Source organism: Phocoena sinus, chromosome 7 (genome assembly GCF_008692025.1).
Source record: "Phocoena sinus isolate mPhoSin1 chromosome 7, mPhoSin1.pri, whole genome shotgun sequence".
Classification (NCBI taxonomy): Eukaryota; Metazoa; Chordata; class Mammalia; order Artiodactyla; family Phocoenidae; genus Phocoena; species Phocoena sinus.
This window is the reverse complement of record NC_045769.1, coordinates 67,509,975-67,529,771: the sequence shown is the minus strand read 5'-3', so window position 1 is coordinate 67,529,771 and position 19,797 is coordinate 67,509,975. Positions and strand designations below refer to the sequence as shown.

At 35.5% G+C, this 19,797-nt stretch overlaps 1 protein-coding gene and 1 non-coding gene across 6 annotated transcripts in view; one reads left to right on the top strand and one right to left on the bottom strand.

Annotated features, from left to right (window-relative positions):
• Nucleotides 1–19,797, top strand: part of SCN2A (sodium voltage-gated channel alpha subunit 2) — a 94,325-nt gene that overhangs the window by 60,239 nt on the left and 14,289 nt on the right. For all 5 annotated transcript variants that reach the window (XM_032637936.1, XM_032637940.1, XM_032637939.1 and 2 more), the window contains 5 exons: nt 3,143–3,263; nt 11,598–11,752; nt 13,352–13,525; nt 17,452–17,574; nt 18,573–18,854. In XM_032637936.1, the coding sequence (XP_032493827.1) occupies nt 3,143–3,263; nt 11,598–11,752; nt 13,352–13,525; nt 17,452–17,574; nt 18,573–18,854 (855 nt within the window). The remainder of the gene's footprint in view (nt 1–3,142; nt 3,264–11,597; nt 11,753–13,351; nt 13,526–17,451; nt 17,575–18,572; nt 18,855–19,797) is intronic.
• On the bottom strand, nt 10,606–10,711 carry LOC116757255. Its single transcript, XR_004350902.1, has one exon. It is a non-coding gene; the product is annotated as a U6 spliceosomal RNA (small nuclear RNA).

Here is a 19,797-nt window from a genome sequence, read left to right as displayed (position 1 = left end):
TCCCAACATATGTTTAGCTTCACTCTACATTAATACATATAAAGATATGAATATAAGAAACCAATACTAAGTTCATGGTCATGAAACATGGGAATCAACAGTATCCCAACACTATCTTGAACCTATGATGTTTAATTACATATCACATCTACTAAATGTTTTAAATTGATAAAGATTGGCTTAACTTATGGATCATCAAATAAATTCTCTAGGGAATCCTAGCAAAGTGGGATACAGAAGACCTAGAGTCCAGCTACTGACTCAGTATGACTTTTGACAAGATGATTAAAGCCACATTTCCTTCTTTAACTAGACACTGGGTTGGTTGGTGTTGAGGATTAATGTGTACCCTAGATTTTTTTTTTTATTTGTAAACCAAATAAAGTTATTCAAGTAATAAATGTGACAGGTAGATCCTGTGCTGTTCCACATCAGGGAAAAGGTGGAGGAGGATGAGATACTGCCTTTCCTTAGAGAGGTTCCATTCTTTGCTGGGATTGTAGATCCATGTACATAGAGTAGAAACAGGAAAAACATTGTCAAAATGAGTCAGTCTTAGTTTTCCTGACTCCAGAGTTAAAGTACAGTTTACTTCGTAGTTTCATCATAGGTCTGGTTAATTGGAAGCCTGATGTTTAGACAGCACTCCAGATTCTAAGGGTTGTTGGTCATTACCTACACAATTTAGAATCTTGAAGGATTTGTGTTTCTCTGTACTTACATGAGAATATTACATGTATTCCCTTGAATGTAAAAGTAAGTATTAGATAGGAGGTGTTAGAAGTAGTTAGTGGTAGAATAAAATAGTGCATGCGTTGGTCATTCATTCATTTACCCAATAAACATCTATTAAACACAAACATTGTGATGGGTCCTAGGGATGTGCAGAGGTGGCAAAAGCATGATCTTTGCTTCGAAAGATTGTCTGGTGAGATACGTCTTCTAGAAAAGCAGAATACTTTTATGTTGTACTTTTGAAAAAGTAATGATTTGACCTTTAAATATATAAATGTTTGGCTTCAATTAAAAAGATATCTATTAATTCTATGTCAGTACTAAGGCACTGCACTAAATGAAAGGCATTGTAGTTGATGTTACAGAGATCCTCTGGAAACTTTTGAACCAAGATTCCCTGGAATGTGTTGTCTGGTGACTTCTCCCAATCCCTGCAAGGACTAGCCTTCATTCTTTTATGAAGAAGTTCATTCATTCATTCATTTTTTAAAAATTGTTGAGTACCTGACGTGTAATATAGCCAGCACTGATGCAGGCTCTGATGCAGTCATTTGCCAATGTGGAGCACCCTGAATATGGATTCTCATTTACCCCCAGATCATCCCCCAATCTGTAATTGCAGTGTTATCCTTTTTCCTAAAAGGAATGTTTTCCATTTGTTATTGTGGGCTGTTTGTAGTTAGATTATATATGACCAAGCTTCACTTATTCTGATTACCTATGTCATGTTTCAATATCCAGTAAATGATAAGATCAGTATTTTCAGGTCCCTAATGTGTAACAGCTTTATGTGAATCAGATGGATGGGACTGATAGGTTAATTTAGCCATTTCTTAGTCAATTACATGTTTATAAACACAGCTACACTTATCAGAGTCTAATCAAAACATGAAGGACAGGAAATTAGAAAAAGTCATATAATATTTCATTTAAAACAAAATATATTCAAATTTTAACAGTAAAGATATTATAATTGAGTATCTATCTAGTATTGTGATATACTTGGTGAGTAGAAAAAGAAATCAACAAACTTCAGGCACCTTATAATATATAATCCTTGATTTAAGTAGTTTGGTTAGATTTAAAAATAATCCTGAACGAGTTCTAATTGAGGATACATATATATTTATGCTTCTATCATTGGTATTGTTAAATTACACACACAAAAGCATTTTCAATCTTATCTATAGCTTATATAAATATTTTTACTTTATCAGCACCACTATGCCAAGGAAATATTTTATATAAAGAAAATTATTTTCAGGAAATAAAGGAACCAGCTTCCTCTGGAAATCCATACAATCCTTAGCCCAAATATAATGTTTCCAGTACTGACTACAACATCTATTTTAGAGTGGGTTCAACATATTTCAATGTGCATTTTATCATATGCTTACCTCATCCCCTTTATAAAGCAGCTCCTATCAGCTCAGCCATTTCCTAATGTTATGCACTAATGGTAATAACATTGTAACAGGTCCGAGAATGCTGTGGCCCAAACTACTCTGATTCCATGTGGCACTCATACCTGGCCCTGTGTCATTCCTGCAGCATTTTAAGACCAGGTTAAAGACTGGATCCCTTCATTTATACTGATCCCATGAACGACCTGACTTGGCTAAAGTTTGTTGTATTTCAAGATTTAAAACAACTTCTTTCTATTATATTTTTCTTTCGGTGGTATTTGATTTAACCTAAAGGAAAACAAAACAACAACCAAAGATTCATTTCTGCCTTTATTAACCGGAGAGGTAAGAGTGCCAGAGTAACAAGTAGTTTCCAAATGCACAATGAAACACAGGAGTGCATTGGCCAAAGAGAATGCAAAATATCAGCTCTTGCTATAAAGCTAACAATGTGCTGCTCTTTTCAGAATTAGAAAACTATAGAATATATTTAATAACAAGTGGTATATGTTTTCATGTCAATGAAAAGTGGGTAAATTTAGATTGTTGCTGTTTATGTGCATCTGATCAAATCTTTTCTGCATTTGACATGAAAATACACTCATACAGCTTTTGTTGGTTGGGTCACAATTTTAGAATAAAACAAACTAGACCATTTGCAAACTCATTTACAAAAGCAAGATCACAGACCACAATACTACTCTGGCAGCTTACGTAAGATCTCTGCATGATTTTATTTCAGAATCTCTCTCTATGCAGGAGCTTAATCAAAAAATATTTAAGTTGTTAGCACCGTGTTTTTAAAGGAAAAAATTTTGTGGTGCTGTATCTAATCTTGTGACCCCCACCTCTACTAAAGCGGACTGGCATTACGTTTAAGATATTCTTAAATTACAGATCAAGGAAATGAATACAGAAGACTTAAGGGCACGCCTTTGAAATTTTTATATTGTAGATTAAAGAAAATATTTTAAAAGCTTTTCTGTGGAATTGATTTTCAGAAGCTAAATGCAACTAGTTCATCTGAAGGCAGCACTGTTGACATAGGAGCTCCCGCTGAGGGAGAACAACCTGAGGTTGAACCTGAAGAATCTCTGGAACCTGAAGCCTGTTTTACGGAAGGTGAGGAAACAATGTGTGTACGCTCATTAGACTTCTCTGATCTAGCCATCTATTCTCTCCCTCCCGGGCTTGCTCTAATCATCCATATCTATCCAACAACTCTTCCTTTACTTGTCTGTTTGTTGCTTTTTCTATATCAAAACACAGATGATTTTTGAAAAGGTAAGATTTAATTTATGTAATCAGATATTCTATTTTTGTGAATCCTGTTCAACTTTAAGAAATGCTGTTAACTATCTGGGTTTTTTGGTGGCCTTCTAGAATCTTTGATAGGAGAGAAAGCCAAATCATACATCTCTCTCTTTAGCTTTAAAATAAAAAAGAAAACAATTTTAAATCAAAGAAGTAATTTATTGTTTACCGTTTTGTCATGTCATAATGGGTATGAATTGATTAATGTATATTTCAAACTGTCCATGAATAACAATTACCTGTATCTGTCAAGGTCAAATATTTTGTATTAGCTCTGAATGATACTAGATTGTAGATAATGAAATGCCAAAATATACTGAGTCATATAATACAGGGCTCCATGCCATTTGAGTAATACTAAGAGGATTTTGTGAAGAAAACTAAAATTATGTTATCTGAAGTATGCATCAGTTATCTCTTGAACAATAATGTTGTGTATCAAACCACCCAGAACTTCTTATCATATAACAAAAAAACATATATTTTTGCTCACAAGCCCATGGCTGGCTAGGTGGTTTTGCTGATCTTGGTTAAGATTAGTCATACGGCTGAGGTCTTAGATGAGACTGCTGCCTGACTCAGCTCCATCCACACACTGGCCCAGGCTTGTTCTCATAGCGAAAGCAAAGGAGCAGGAGAGGAAGCCTAAATGCCAAGCACTTAATCCTCCACTTACATCAGGTTTGCTCCTGTCCTGTTCACCAAAGCAGAGTCGCCAATCCAGATTCAATGTAGGAATGCGCTACATACAAAGAGGCATAAAAAATTAGTGCAATATTACAGAGTATGAAATTCCTTATATTTCTTATATAAATCACTATTGTAGGTACAGAACTTTTTCTCTAAAGCCCTAGGAATCACTTCATTCTTAACTCATTTTTTAAGTTAACAGCTATTTAACAATTCATACTATGTCTTAGACCCAGATTCAAAAATAATTGCTTAAGCAAAAGTTTATTTTAATAATAATGACTGTAGTAATGCTATTTAATTACAACTGATTCTAAAAGTGTTTCATTCATTTTCATTTTATTTAAGAACGTTAAAGCAGTTTTAATTTAGACTTAAGCTAACTTTAAAAATATGTGATTATACAAATGTTGGAAATCAAAATTGAGGTCAATAGATTCAAGGCTTTTGCAGATGATTATGTTACATACACCTATTGCTTTTGGACTTAAATGCATTGGAGAAAACAAATATTTATATATTAATTGTCAATTTTTAAATTATTTCAGAGAAAGAGCTATTTGTTCAGCATAAGTTATGAGGGAAGCCACTTTTCTTCAATATTTCCTCCAAAATTCTGCACACATTTCAGTGACGTTGATTATGAAAAAAATTATGACTTTATGAAACATTTAAGTGGTATATCACAAAAATAATTTCTGTAGCATTAGTTATTACTCCTTCCAGACCATTAGCTTATTTTTAGGGTCACAATATATGCATAATAATATTTATGGTAATATCAGCATTTGTCTTTTGTGAAGTTAAAAAAAAGCATTTAAGTATGAAATGTCACCAACATAACATTATAGAAAACAAAAATAATACATAGACACCCACCAACCAACTTTAACAATTTGAATATTTTTGTAATATTTGCTTCAGACTTTTTATTTAAGAATAAAACAGGTACAGATTTGGCCCCTTTTGTTCCCTTTCAGTATCCCATTCCCTTGCTTTTGTCTCAGAAGTGAATCAATATCCCAAATTTGGCATTTATCCTTCCCACTGATGTTGGTCTTTTTATGTTAAACAGTGTTTTTTCATCCCATATCCTCTTTAGGGGGAAAAAAAACCCTTAAATCCAGTTCCATTTAATTCATTACAACAAATATTTTCAGGGCATGTAATTCTTCTTAATCCTTTGGGAGTCAGAAATGTGAGAAAGATCTTGCCTCAAAGAAACAAGAAATACAATGCTATTTCTTTCTTTCTTGAGAAACTAATAACATTTAAGGGGACTTCATTAAATTTTCATGAAACAGGATATGATCTGGCTGACGTTATAAAGTATCATCTGTTAAATATTTATGCATTAAAATATTAAGCTCCTTCAAAATGAGGTTTCCATTTTTCTATTCATTGAAGGAGAGCTCTCTGTCATGGTTAAAGCTCTATGTCATGACTCCTCTCTCACACCCCAGCTCCCCAATATACTGTGTGCTGCCAGGTCCTGTCAACTCAGCAGTATCTTTTGATTCCTGACCACTATCACTAGCATTACCCTTGCTTTCACTTTCTTTAACGTTAAGTTGACTGAATCTCATAGACTCTGGACTCCTTTTCCATCTTCTCTCTTCTAGTCATCCACTGCCTTGTGCAGGTAAAGATCATTCTAAATCAGTATTCTTATCAGGTAAATCTCCATAACTCCCAAATAAATCCCTCAATGTTTTCCCCATTAGATAGCACATAAAATCTAAGTTTTCTAACTGAATCATTCGGGTCCTTTTGAGATTGGCTTTAGAGTGTCTTTTCTAGTCTTGACTCCCAATTCTCTGCTTCATACAATTTCTAGACTTTTCCATCACCAAAGTTTATTAATATCACTTTTTCTGCATTCCTTTACAGCTCCATGTACTAGACCTGATTCTTACGCATCCTTCAAAGTCTAGCCCCAAGTCCACTTTTTCTGTAAAGCTCAGTATTAGAAATTTATTTTTTAACATCTTTATTGGAGTATAATTGTTTCACAATGGTGTGTTAGTTTCTGCTCTATAACAATGTGAATCACCTGTACGTATACATATATCCCCATATCTCCTCCCTCTTGCGTCTCCCTCCCAACCTCCCTATCCCACCCCTCTAGGTGGTCACAAAGCACCAAGCTGAGCTCCCTGCGCTATGCATCTTCTCCCCATTATTGTAGCTGTCTGTTTTACATTTGGTAGTGTATATATGTGCATGCCATTCTCTTACTTCATCCCAGCTAATCCTTCCCCCTCCCCGTGTCCTCAAGTCTGTTCTCTACGTGTACATCTTTATTCCTGTCCTGCCCCTAAGTTCTTCAGAACTTTTTTTTTTTTAGACTCTATACATATATATGTTACAATACAGTATTTGTTTTTCTCTTTCTGAGTTACTTCACTGTGTATGACAGATTCTAGGTCCATCCACCTCACTACAAATAACTCAATTTTGTTTCTTTTTATGGCTGAGTAATATTCCATTATATATATGTGCCACATTTTCTTTACCCATTCATCTGTCAATGGATACTTAGGTTGCTTCCATATCCTGGCTATTGTAAATAGAGATGCGATGAACATTGTGGTACGTGACTCTTTTTGAATTATGGTTTTCTCTGGGTATATGCCCAGTAGTAGGATTGCTGGGTCCTATGGTAGTTCTATTTTTAGTTATTTAAGGACCCTCCATACTGTTCTCCATAGTGGCTATATCAATTTACATTCCTACCAACAGTGCAGGAGTGTTCCCTTTTCTCCATACCCTTTCCAGAATTTATTGTTTGTAGATTTTTTGATGATGGTCATTCTGACCAGTGTGAGGTGATACCTTATTGAAGTTTTGATTTGCATTTCTCTAATGATTACTGATGTTGAGCATCCTTTCATGTGTTGGTTGACAATCTGTGTATCTTCTTTGGAGAAATGTCTATTTAGGTCTTCTGCCCATTTTTGGATTGGATTGTTTGGTTTTTTTTGATATTGAGCTGCATGAGCTGTTTATATATTTTGGAGATTAATCCTTTTTCCTTTGATTCATTTGCAAATATCTTCTCCCATTCTGAGGGTTGTCTTTTTGTCTTGTTTATGGTTTCCTTTGCTGTGCAAAAGCTTTTAAGTTTCATTAGGTCCCATTTGATTATTTTTGTTTTTATTTCCATTTCTCTAGGAGGTAGGTCAAAAAGGATCTTGTTGTGATTTATGTCATAGACTGTTCTGCCTATGTTTTCCTCTAAGAGTTTTATTGTGTCTGGCCTTACATTTAGGTCTTTAATCCATTTTGAGTTTATTTTTGCGCATGGTGTTAGGAAGTGTTCTAATTTCATTCTTTGACATGTAGCTGTCCAGTTTTCCCAACACCACTTATTGAAGAGGCTGTCATTTCTCCATTGTATATTCTTGCCTCCTTTATCAAAGGTAAGGTGACCATATGTGCATGGGTTAATTTCTGGGCTTTCTATCCTGTTCCATTTATCTATATTTCTGGGGTTTTTTGCCAGTACGATACTGTCTTGATTATTGTAGCTTTGTAGTATAGTTTGAAGTCAGGGAGCCTGATTCCTCCAGCTCTGTTTTTCTTTCATAAGATTGCTTTTGCTATTTGGGGTATTTTGTTTTTCCATACAAATTGTGAAACTTTTTGTTCTAGTTCTGTGGAAAATGCCATTGGTAGTGTGACAGGGATTGCATTGAATCTGTAGATTGCTTTGGGTAGTATAGTCACTTTCACAATGTTGATTCTTCCAATCCAAGAACATGGTATATCTCTCCATCTATTTGTATCATCTTTAATTTCTTTCATCAGTGTCTTATAGTTTCCTACATACAGGTCTTTTGTCTCCTTAGGTAGGTTTACTCCTAGGTATTTTATTCTTTTTGTTGCAATGGTAAATGCGAGTGTTTCCATAATTTCTCTTTCAGATTTTTCATCATTAGTGTATAGGAATGCAAGAGATTTCTGTGCATTAATTTTGTATCCTGCTCCTTTACCAAATTCATTGATTCGCTCTAGTAGTTTTCTGGTAGCATGTTTAGGATTCTCTATGTATGGGATCATGTCATCTGCAAACAGGGACAGTTTTACTTCTTCTTTAACGTTTTGGATTCCTTTTATTTCTTTTTCCTCTCTGATTGCTGTTTGAAAACTTTCAAAACTATGTTGAATAACAGTGGTGAGAGTGGGCAACCTTGTCTTGTTCCTGATCTTAGTGGAAATGGTTTCAGCTTTTCACCATTGAGAATGATGCTGGCTGTGGGTTTGTCATATATGGCCTTTATTCTGTTGAGGTAAGTTCCCTCTATGCCTACTTTCAGGAGGGTTTTTTATCATAAAAGGGTGTTGAATTTTGTCAAAAGCTTTTTCTGCATCTATTGAGATGATCATGTGGTTTTTCTCCTTCAATTCGTTAATATGGTTTATCACATTGATTGATTAGTGTATATTGAAGAATCCTTGCATTCCTGGGATAAACGCCACTTGATCATGTTGTATGATCCTTTTAATGTGCTGTTGGAGTCTGTTTGCTAGTATTTTATTGAGGATTCTTGCATCTATATTCACCAGTGGTATTGGCCTGTAGTTTTCTTTCTTTGTGACATCTTTATCTGGTTTCGGTATCAGGGTGATGCTGACCTTGTAGAATGTGTTTGGGAGTGTTCCTCCCTCTGCAATATTTTGGAAGAGTTTGAGAAGGATACATGTTAGCTCTTCTCTTAATGTTTGATAGAATTCACCTCTGAAGCCATCTGGTCCTGGGCTTTTGTTTGTTGGAAGATTTTTAATCAGAGTTTCAATTTCAGTGCTTGTGATTTGTCTGTTTATATTTTCTGCTTCTTCCTGGTTCAGTCTCAGAATGTTGTGCTTTTCTAAGAATTTGTCCAGTTCTTTCAGGTTGTCCATTTTATTGGCATATAGTTGCTTGTAGTAATCTCTCATGATCCGTTGTATTTCTGCAGTGTCAGTTGTTACTTCTTCTTTTTCATTTCTAATTCTATTGAGTCTTCTCCCTTTTATTTTTGATGATTCTGGCTAATCGTCTGTCAATTTTGTTTATCTTCTCAAGGAACCATCCTTGAGTTTATTGATCTTTGCTATCGTTTCCTTCATTTCTTTTTCATTTATTTCTGATCTGATCTTTACGATTTCTTTCCTTGTGCTAACTTTGGGGTTTTTTGTTCTTCTTTGTCTAATTGCTTTAGGTGTAAGTTTAGGTTGTTATTTGAGATTTTTCTTGTTTCTTGAGGTAGGATTGTATTGCTATAAACTTCCTCTTAGAACTACTTTTGCTGCATCCCATAGATTTTGGGTCGTCGTGTTTTCATTGTGATTTGTTTCTAGGTATTTTTTTGTTTCCCCTTTGATTTCTTCAGTGATCTCTTGGTTATTTAGTAGCATATTGTTTAGCCTCCATGTGTTTGTATTTTTTACAGATTTTTTCCAGTGACTGATATCTAGTCTCATAGCGTTGTGGTCGGAAAAGATACTTGATAAGATTTCAGTTTTCTTAAATTTACCAAGGCTTGATTTGTGACCCAAGATATGATCTATCCTGAAGAATGTTCCATGAGCACTTGAGAAGAAAGTGTATTCTGTTGATTTTTGATGGAATGTCCTATAAATATCAATTAAGTCCATCTTGTTTAATGTATCATTTAAAGCTTGTGTTTCTATATTTATTTTCATTTTTCATGATCTGTCCTTTGGTGAAAGAGGGGTGTTAAAGTCCCTCACTATTATTGTGTTACTGTCGATCTCCGCTTTTATGGCTGTTAGCATTTGCCTTATGTATTGAGGTTGTCCTGTGTTGCGTGCATAAATATTTACAATTGTTGTATCTACTTCTTGGATTGATCCATTGATCATTATGTAGTGTCCTTTTTTGTCTCTTGTAATTGTCTTTATTTTAAAGTCTATTTTGTCTTATATGAGAATTGCTACTCCAGCTTTCTTTTGATTTCCATTTGCATCGAATATCTTTTTCCATCCCCTCACTTTCAGTCTGTATGTGTCCCTAGGTCTGAAGTGGGTCTCTTGTAGACAGCAGATATACAGGTTTTGTTTTTGTATCCATTCAGCCCGTCTTTGTCTTTTGGTTGGAGCATTTAATCCATTTACATTTAAGGTAGTTATCAATATGTATGTTCCTATTACCATTTTCTTAATTGTTTTGGGTTTGTTATTGTAGGTCTGTTCCTTCTCTTGTGTTTCCTGCCTAGAGAAGTTTCTTTAGCATTTGTCATAAAGCTGGTTTGGTGGTGCTGAATTCCCTTAGCTTTTGCTTGTCTCTAACGGTTTTAATTTCTCCGTTGAATCTGAATGATATCCTTGCTGGGTAGAGTAATCTTGGTTGGATGTTTTTCCTTTTCATCACTTTCAATATGTCCTGCCACTCCCTTCTGGCTTGCAGAGTTTCTGCTGAAAGATCAGCTGTTAACCTTATGGGGATTTCCTTGTAAAAAATATGGAACACTTCATGAATTTGCCTGTCATCCTTGTGCAGGGGCCATGCTAATCTTCTCTGTATCATTCCAGTGTTTTATATGTGCTGCCAAAGTGAGTGCAGTATTAGAAATTAATCTGCTAGTAAACTCTCACAATACCTATTTTGCTTTCTATAAATGTAATATCTGTGGGCAAATCTCCCCTACTCAAAATACACATTCTTTTTAGACAAAGCTGTGTTTCACACATTCTGGTTTTATAATTTTTCCAATACAATTCCTTGAATAAACAGCTATTCAATAAATATTTGTTGACAAGCCTTTGATATAGTAGACTGCAAAGGTGTCTGTTACATTATTGCTGATAATAGCTAGAGTTAAAGAAACATAAATATTCAATAATAGGTGGTGTGATGAATTGGGAGACTGGGATTGACATATGTACACTAATATGTACAAAATGGATAACTAATAAGAACCTACTGTATAAAAAAATAAATTAAATAAAATACAAAATAATGTTCAATAATAGTGGAATCTTTATATAAATTTTGTTTATGTCTGGTAATCTTATTTAGAGAAGCATGTGAAACCTTTCAAAATTCTATTTACTTGTAACAAAAAGGGAAATGTTTATATTATACCATTAAGTTAACTAATTAGAAATCAAATATATATAAAGTCTGTATATGAGTGGAATCATACTCATAGGATAAGGATAGGATGGAAATATCAACTTTTGGTGATTTTACTTCTTACTGTTGTTCTATAATATGTTTTTATAACGCAATATAATTCATTATAATAGTCCCATAAACACTAAAAAATAGTTGTTGAATGAATGAGTAAAAAAAGTATAGATGATTTCTATTTCTACAAGTGAAAGCCATAGTAAAAACTAGTTATTTACAATATATCAGGTAATAATGTAGATGAATCTCACACCAACACAAATATACATAATCAAAGAGTAATTTTTTTCTTCATTTACTTTGACATATTTTAGACTGTGTGCGGAAGTTTAAGTGTTGTCAGATAAGCATAGAAGAAGGCAAAGGGAAACTCTGGTGGAACTTGAGAAAAACTTGCTATAAGATAGTGGAGCATAACTGGTTTGAAACCTTCATTGTCTTCATGATTCTACTCAGCAGTGGGGCACTGGTAGGTGAAATATGATTTGCTCTTTTACTTTTACCTGAAGTCCTTCACCTTTCCCCTTAATGAACCTCCTCTTACATCTTTTTACAGCAAGGTGTTTGTGAATATGAGAGACATTGTATGATATTTTTAGCACACTACTTAAATAGTAATTTTCATTGTTCTGGAATAGGCCTCAAATTGAATCAAATTTAGATCAGTATGATTTTTTGTGAATATTTAAGGAAGGATCTTTCTTTTAGTCATCAGAACCAGTTCCTGTTAAGAATGAGTATGTAGACATGATATGGGATTATCAGCTAAATATCAAACTGTTTAACATAAGCTCCATTGCTACATAAAACCCACCTGTCTTGTTCATGCTGATTCACTAGTGCCAATCACATTGAATGGCAAATAGTAAACTAACTTAATTACCAATGAGTAGCAAAGTGAAAGCATTACAAACTTATTTTATATCTGATTTCATTCCACAGAATGGTCAATTTGGTCAAAATATTGATTAATATAATGAAAACAGTGTGTCCCGTTTTCCATTTGGTAATGTAAATGTGGTTACATTTCTTTTATTTGTTTATTTTTCTATTAGTTGCTAGTGTTTGGTGAGTTGATTTTAGTAGGAGGATCATGGCATTATATCTGGAGGCCTCAAAGCCCACCTCTGATTTGATTAAGGATTCTGCAGCCTGTCATGTACTTGGAGCAAAGAAGGTCAGCTCTGTGTTTTAATGCCAAGTGGAGAGGGAACTGTGACATCTTGTCGGTGACTAGTGCCCTTGCTGTAGCAGCTCACGGTTGTCAATTATACCCAGTCAGAGATCACCAAAATGCACCAAAATGCACAAAGGCTGGCTTCTGAGGGGGCTTCTAGCTTCAGCTATAGATAGAGTTGAAAAGCATTTAGGCCCTTGTATTGAGCCCCACTTACAAGCCCAGATCCCCCTTTTCTCCAAAAAAAAAATAAAATTCTCCTTTCTCCTTGATCCAGACCACCAGGTTACCCTGATAGTTTCTCTTGTAAGAGGACTGAATTAGATAAATGCTCTTTTCATTCCAGAAGGCCTAGGGACTCCTGCAAATGAATTCCCCCTCCCTTTCCAAAGAGCTCTGCAAAATAATGGCAAAGGGAGGTTCTAGATATACACCACACACATGCCCAGATTGAGCAAGAGAGATAGAGGAGCAAGCTAGAGATCATAATCCATTCCCCTTTCCCAGGCTAAGGGGGCTCCTTGCCTTACATTTGCATTACTGAAGGGCTACAGTCCACAACTCTGCACTGAACAAAGCAGATCTGCTTGCAGATGATTTTCTGCCTCCTGCTGTAGAGAGAAGCAGCTGGCAGTGTCTCAAAAATTTTAAGCTCTTTTGGGGTACCCTGATACCAAAATTTAAAAATTATTTGAATTAATTGGTTGATAAATGCTCAGTCAACAGTCATTTGCATATAGATAACTATAAAGCAAAGTGCAGCTCTGGGCAGCACAAAGTGTTCCACCCTTAAACACCTGAGAACAGGCTTGCAGCATGTTTTTCTCTAATAAAATACCAATTAGAGACAGTTCATTAAAATGAAATTCAGTGAAGCTTTTTCACTTACAGGCCTTTGAAGATATATATATTGAACAGCGAAAAACCATTAAGACCATGTTAGAATATGCTGACAAAGTTTTCACTTATATATTCATCCTGGAAATGCTTCTCAAGTGGGTTGCATACGGCTTTCAAGTGTATTTTACCAATGCCTGGTGCTGGCTAGATTTCCTGATTGTCGACGTGAGTATTCCGAACATTCTTGTTTCATTCTGTTGGCATGTGAACGATATGTGCTAGCAATGGTGCCTGGCGCATAAAAGGCACTCAGGAAGTACTGCATGGCCCCAAATATAAATGATGGTTCCCATCTTCCCAATAAGAAAATGCCCCAGGGCTTCCCTGGTGGCGCAGTGGTTGAGAGTCCGCCTGCCGATGCAGGGGACACTGTTCGTGCCCCGGTCCGGGAGGATCCCGCATGCCGCGGAGCGGCTGGGCCCGTGAGCCTGCGTGTCCAGAGCCTGTGCTCCGCGGCGGGAGAGGCCACGGCAGTGAGAGGCCTGCGTACCACAAAAAAAAAAAAAAAAAAAAAAAGAAAATGCCCCAAAACAATTTTTTTGCTGGTTTAAATGTATATACTTTCAGAGATGAAACAGTCAAATAGAACTTATTGTATGTATTGATTTAGTTTAAATTAATATTTAAGATTCCAAGTTATACAAAATAATATATTACCATAGAAGTTTTGCTTTTATCACTCTCACATTTCATACAATAACCGTATTTAAATTCTTCAAGGGCATCTTTGATGTTACTATATTCATCATCACCAGAGCCTGTTGCAAAGTGTTTGTCCCACAGGTGGATTACTAATTCCAAAAAATTTGAAAGTCCAAATAGCAAGAGACACTTCTTGATTTGTATGATGGCAGAAACAGATTGGCTATTGGACCAATTATTTAAAAGTTTTGTGAAACCACGAAGGTGTTGAAAATAAAGATGCAGTATCAGAATATGAAGCTTTAAAAATATGAATATAAGGTTATTCCCTGATTTTTGAGGGAGAATTCTGAGGAAGATCTCACCTTTTTTAATGCATATAATATCTTAACTAAAAAAAAAATTTAAATCACTTTCATTTAGTTTTGGAGATTTACTTCTTAAACCCCTTTTAAATTAATAGTCCATTTTGAAAGACTAGAAAGGAACTTAAAGGCCTTTTGTCTAGAAAAGACTAGGCGAGCCAGTGAGAATAGGGGACAGGACACCTGCGGGGAGGGGACGGGTGATGCTCAGAGCTAAGGGAGGAGGAGGGCTCTGGAATTTTCAGGAAAGCACAATGTGTTAAGTAGTGTACTTTAAAGATAATATTCTGTTGATTATAATAATTCCTTGGCAATTAAAGATGTATTTTGAAATATAAAATTTACATATGTTGCTAGCAAAGAAAAAAATGGACCCTTTCATGGAGAAAATTATTTTTTACAACTTCAGGTGAAAAATATATCAACTTTTAATTTAGTAGGAGTTTTCTGATCACCAAACAGAGGAAAAAATTTGTAAGAGACAAAGAGAATTCTTTAAATTTAAGAGACAAAAATATCTTTTTTCCCTTGAATCTGCCTAAAGCAAATCTATTCTTAAATAACATATAGAGCTACATGAAGAATTATATCAAAAGTTTACCGGCAATGAAATAAGACAATAACTAATACTTAAAACCACATCTGTGTGGACATTACAAACAAAGGAAAAATATACCAAGACAGTACCAGTTATTATATTTGTATAATGAGATTATGGATGATACTTTTCTTTATTTTCTGTATGTGTTATGATTTTTAATAAAAATATCTGGTATTTAATATATCTATGTGATAATAAAGGCATTAAGTCAACACTACCTAAATATAAAGAAATTCTTAAGAGAAATCTAGTTGAAGTCTATAAGCTGCTACTCATATTACCTAGCATACCCTGATATTTACCTTCTTAGATTTAAGAAAACTATTATGATAATGTATTAAACTAATCCATACTTTGCTTTATGTCAAATATATTTATTGAGCATCTATTTTGTTATGGAAGAGACAAATATGAATGCCACTTTTCTGGGCCTATGGGAGCTCACAGACAACTAGTGAGGACAGATAGCATACAGCGAGAAGATGACATCTATATTAAAAGTGCCGTCTGCTTCACTGAGGAAAGAGCAAAGCCTTCATGAGGCCAGGGCAGTGTGAGCTGGCTTTTGAGGGATGACATGTCAGCAGGTACAGATGAGGGGAAGGACACCAAAGCCTTAAAGACACTGATGCATGCCAAGCAGGGCTTGTTCACAAAACAAGTGAGGGAAAGCGTTCTGTAATTGGATGATAAGGTAAGAAAGGTAAGTTGGAGAAGAGGTTGAAGGACCTGAGATGCCATACAAAGAGATTTAGATTTACGATTTAGTAATGAAGCCGCTAAAGAATTGTCTATGGAAAGTGACAAGAAAAGCTCGCTCTTTCAGGGAGAGAAATTTGGTGGAGGTGTCAGTGATGGAATAGAAGGAGATTACTATTTACAGGCCAAAGACCAATAAAGATCAAAAAGAGAAGAGGGGGCTTCCCAGGTGGCGCAGTGGTTGAGAGTCCGCCTGCCGATGCAGGGGACACGGGTTCGTGCCCCGGTCCGGGAGGATCCCACACGCCGCGGAGCGACTAGGCCCGTGAGCCATGGCTGCTGAGCCTGCGCGTCCAGAGCCTGTGCTCCACAAAGGGAGAGGCCCGCGTACCGCAAAAAAAAAAAAAAAAAAAAAAAAAAAAGAGAAGAGGTTCTACAGATATCTCCTTTTCATATTCAGCTACACAAGACATGTAAATTTGAACATTTTACTACTTCTTTAGCCAATAAATACTACCCCGGTTCAGAATTTTTTTTCTTATGTCTAACTTTTATCTTTCCTCCTTTAATTTATGCCTAGCTCTTTTTCATTTTGTCTTTAGAGAAGATAAAGTACTATAGGTCCTCTTGTTTTATATGTAGAAGATCTTCACAACAAATGATAATTCAGTAACTATTTTTCAGTTATCTGTGAAGTGGAGACTTACAAAGCCTAAAAGTTTAGATTTTAGGAAAAATATAAAAACCACTTCAGAAATTTTTATAGATTAATTTTTTCTAAATTTAAAGGTTTTTCTATCTCAGAGGACATGTGCAAAATTAGTTTGAATAAATCAAGTTTTGTTGTAAAAATTTTCTCTGTGCTTCACTTATTTTTCTTAAAAAATGTATTTTTTAAATACACACTAACACCATATTCTTAAAACCTATATTACACATCTGTTTTCAGTTTTCTACTTTTGAAATTCAGGTGCACTTTAGGAGAAAATATCTTTTTTTAGTTTATATGTCTTTAATAAGTTTTCTATGTATTTTCAAAGGAAATCAGACATTTCTGTGCCACCTATGGCAGTTGTTCTTTTCCTTTTTAGCTGAGATTTTACAACTTCTATCAAATGCATTAGTCATCTATGTAAATGACTAAAGAAAACATTTTTCTGACAATTTCTAATTAGTTATACCAAAATCTCAACATTTTTTAATGAATTATTTTAATTTTCCCTAATTAATGATCTTATGCCCTCACACTGACATTTACAGGAAGACTAAGCCACTGTTTAGAAGCCTAGATCTTTCTGAATGTGTTTATATTCAGAGTCAATAGTGGTTTGCGTAGTTTACTTGCATACTTGTACTAAGTTTTAATTTCTCTTTCAGGTCTGCTCAGTAATATGAGGAATGATAAAGTTTTACAGATCTATAGATGAAAATTTCATTTCGGTGTCATTCTTTTTCTTGCTTTACATTTAATTTTTTAAAATTTCCTTGTCAAGAATCGAAAAAAAACACATATAGTTTCTTCTTTTTCATAAGTTTATAGCAGTAGTTTTCAAAGTGTGGCTCACAGGCCAGTATCATTAGCCTCACCTGGGAACTCGAAGAAATGCAAATTCTCAGGCCCTTCCTCAAACCTTGGCCAGCGATTTGTGTTTACAGCAAGCTCTCCAGGTGATTCTGATACTCACTAAAGTTTGAGAACTACTGGTTTATTACATAGAGCAAGGTTGAACTGTATAAGCATTTTTGTTTGTAAATGAGAAAATTGTGTTGCTTTTTCTGTATAGGTCTCATTGGTTAGCTTAACTGCAAATGCTTTGGGTTACTCAGAACTTGGTGCCATCAAATCCCTCAGAACACTAAGAGCTCTGAGGCCATTGAGAGCCTTATCCCGGTTTGAAGGAATGAGGGTAAGACCAAATGCTTTAGAATTTGTTGGAATTAGAATTGAGAACAAACTGCTGCTTTGAACCTTAGACATGACAAATCCATGCTGAATTTGTGTCTTCTACATTCAGACTCACATAACCAATCAATCAGTAATATTTGTCAGACATCCATAAACTTGACATTGTTGGAGGCACTCACAGAACATAATGCCTGAATGGTTGCTTCTAATTAGAAACAATTAGATTGCTTCTAACTAGATTTGTTCACTCTGTGGGAAATTTCTAGCATGTTGTATAGGCTTCTGATGTGAGTCAAGATTAGCTATATTCCTTCCATTTATAAACGTGCACAAAATCCCACTCACTGTAATTTGAAACCACCACATTGCTCCTCATCATTTTTCTTCCCTGTTCCATAGGATGTATTTTGAGCCTTTTAAAGTTCAAATCTGGCCTTTTCGCTTTCAAGCGAAGGCTGAGATGGCTAAAAAGTAGGTCATCTGTGGAAATCTAACACTCATTTAGAAAGGTGGTACAAAAGAACTCAGAGGAATTTGTGCTGCCATTTGTCATCCCCTGGGGCACAAAACCTGAGACCACATACCCTCAGCACTGAGGAAATGGTGATGCCCTGTCTCCCTACATTTAGCTATTCAGAAAAGAACTTTTAGATGCTTTTTTTTGTGATATTTCAAAATAGTTACTTAGGACTTTCTCTGAATGTTGCAAAAACAACCAGAAACAGATGATGTGTGTAGGTGTGTGTGCTCCTATGTTTGTATGCACATGATTGCATAGAAAGGAATGGCTAGCTCTTAAATTCTTTTCACTTTACCAATTTAAAATCTACTGTTTTTGAAGTAGCTGTTTTAATTTTTTAAAAAGAGAATCAAACTTTCAGTACTAGAATGATTTTCATATTTTCTATATCAAGTTTGCATATATAATGACCAAATTCCTAGCCCTTCCATAGATCTGACTCTCTTTTCACTTCTTTTTCCATCTCATTTCTGTGCCAGGTTGTTGTCAATGCTCTTTTAGGAGCCATTCCATCCATAATGAATGTACTTCTGGTTTGTCTGATCTTTTGGTTAATATTCAGTATCATGGGAGTGAATCTCTTTGCTGGCAAGTTTTATCACTGTATTAACTACACCACTGGAGAAATGTTTGATGTCAGCGTGGTCAACAACTACAGTGAGTGTAAGGCCCTCATAGAGAGCAACCAAACTGCCCGGTGGAAGAACGTGAAAGTCAATTTTGATAATGTGGGACTCGGGTATCTTTCTCTACTTCAAGTAGTAAGTAACCACCTTATTATTCACTGTGATGTATTATGAAAAGGAGTACAAAATTCTTCTTTCTCAGTGTTTGCAAATACATACTTCCTCAAGCCCATCTGCCTAGATTCTTCCTCAGTCATGGCCGAACTGTCTTTTCTGCACCATGTTGAAAACTGGACAGCTCTACAAAGTTTATAGTCTCTCAGACTAAGCCTTAGGTTCCCAGCACAGGTCTTTGTTATTGAGATTTCTGTGTAGGTTCCTACTGTTTTCCCCCATCCCTAATCTAAGCAAAGTAGAGGCAGTGGCCTGAGGGTGGGGTTAGAAAGGCGGTGGGGAGAGGGGTGGTAGATTTCTGTCCTCCTTCTCAGGTACCAGACAGTCTCTAAACCCTCGCCAAGTCTCCACCCGCCCAATCTTCACCAACACCATAACCAAATGTACCCTCACATGAACTCTACCTTGATTCCCCTCTTCCTTCCTGCTGCTTGAATGCTTTCAGATAGGGAGATTGCTCTCTTGCAAATGAAAACCTTCCTATCAAGTCTACTATGTCTGCTATAATTTCATAAAAATCCATTCAACTTCTCAACTGACCACTCTAAGTCATGTCCACATGCTCCCTGAGATGATCCACCTACACAATACCCAACACTAGGTAAATATTGCAGGGTCCTGTGGCACTAAGGAACTGAAAAAAAAAAGTACAAGACTTGTCTTCAGAATTACTATGCCCACACAAACACACAAAACCGAAATATTTTAAAAAGTAAATTGCAATTAAATATAATGTTTGCTTCAGATTATAATGCTGCTTTTTATAGAATAACTGCCTCAAAATAGTATATTTAGCAATACTGAGGAGAGTTTCAAGAACAAACCATCATGGTTGATGGTTAGTGATAATACCACTTAGAAAGGGATGAGCAGAAAAGAAAGCATTAAGATCAAACAACACAGC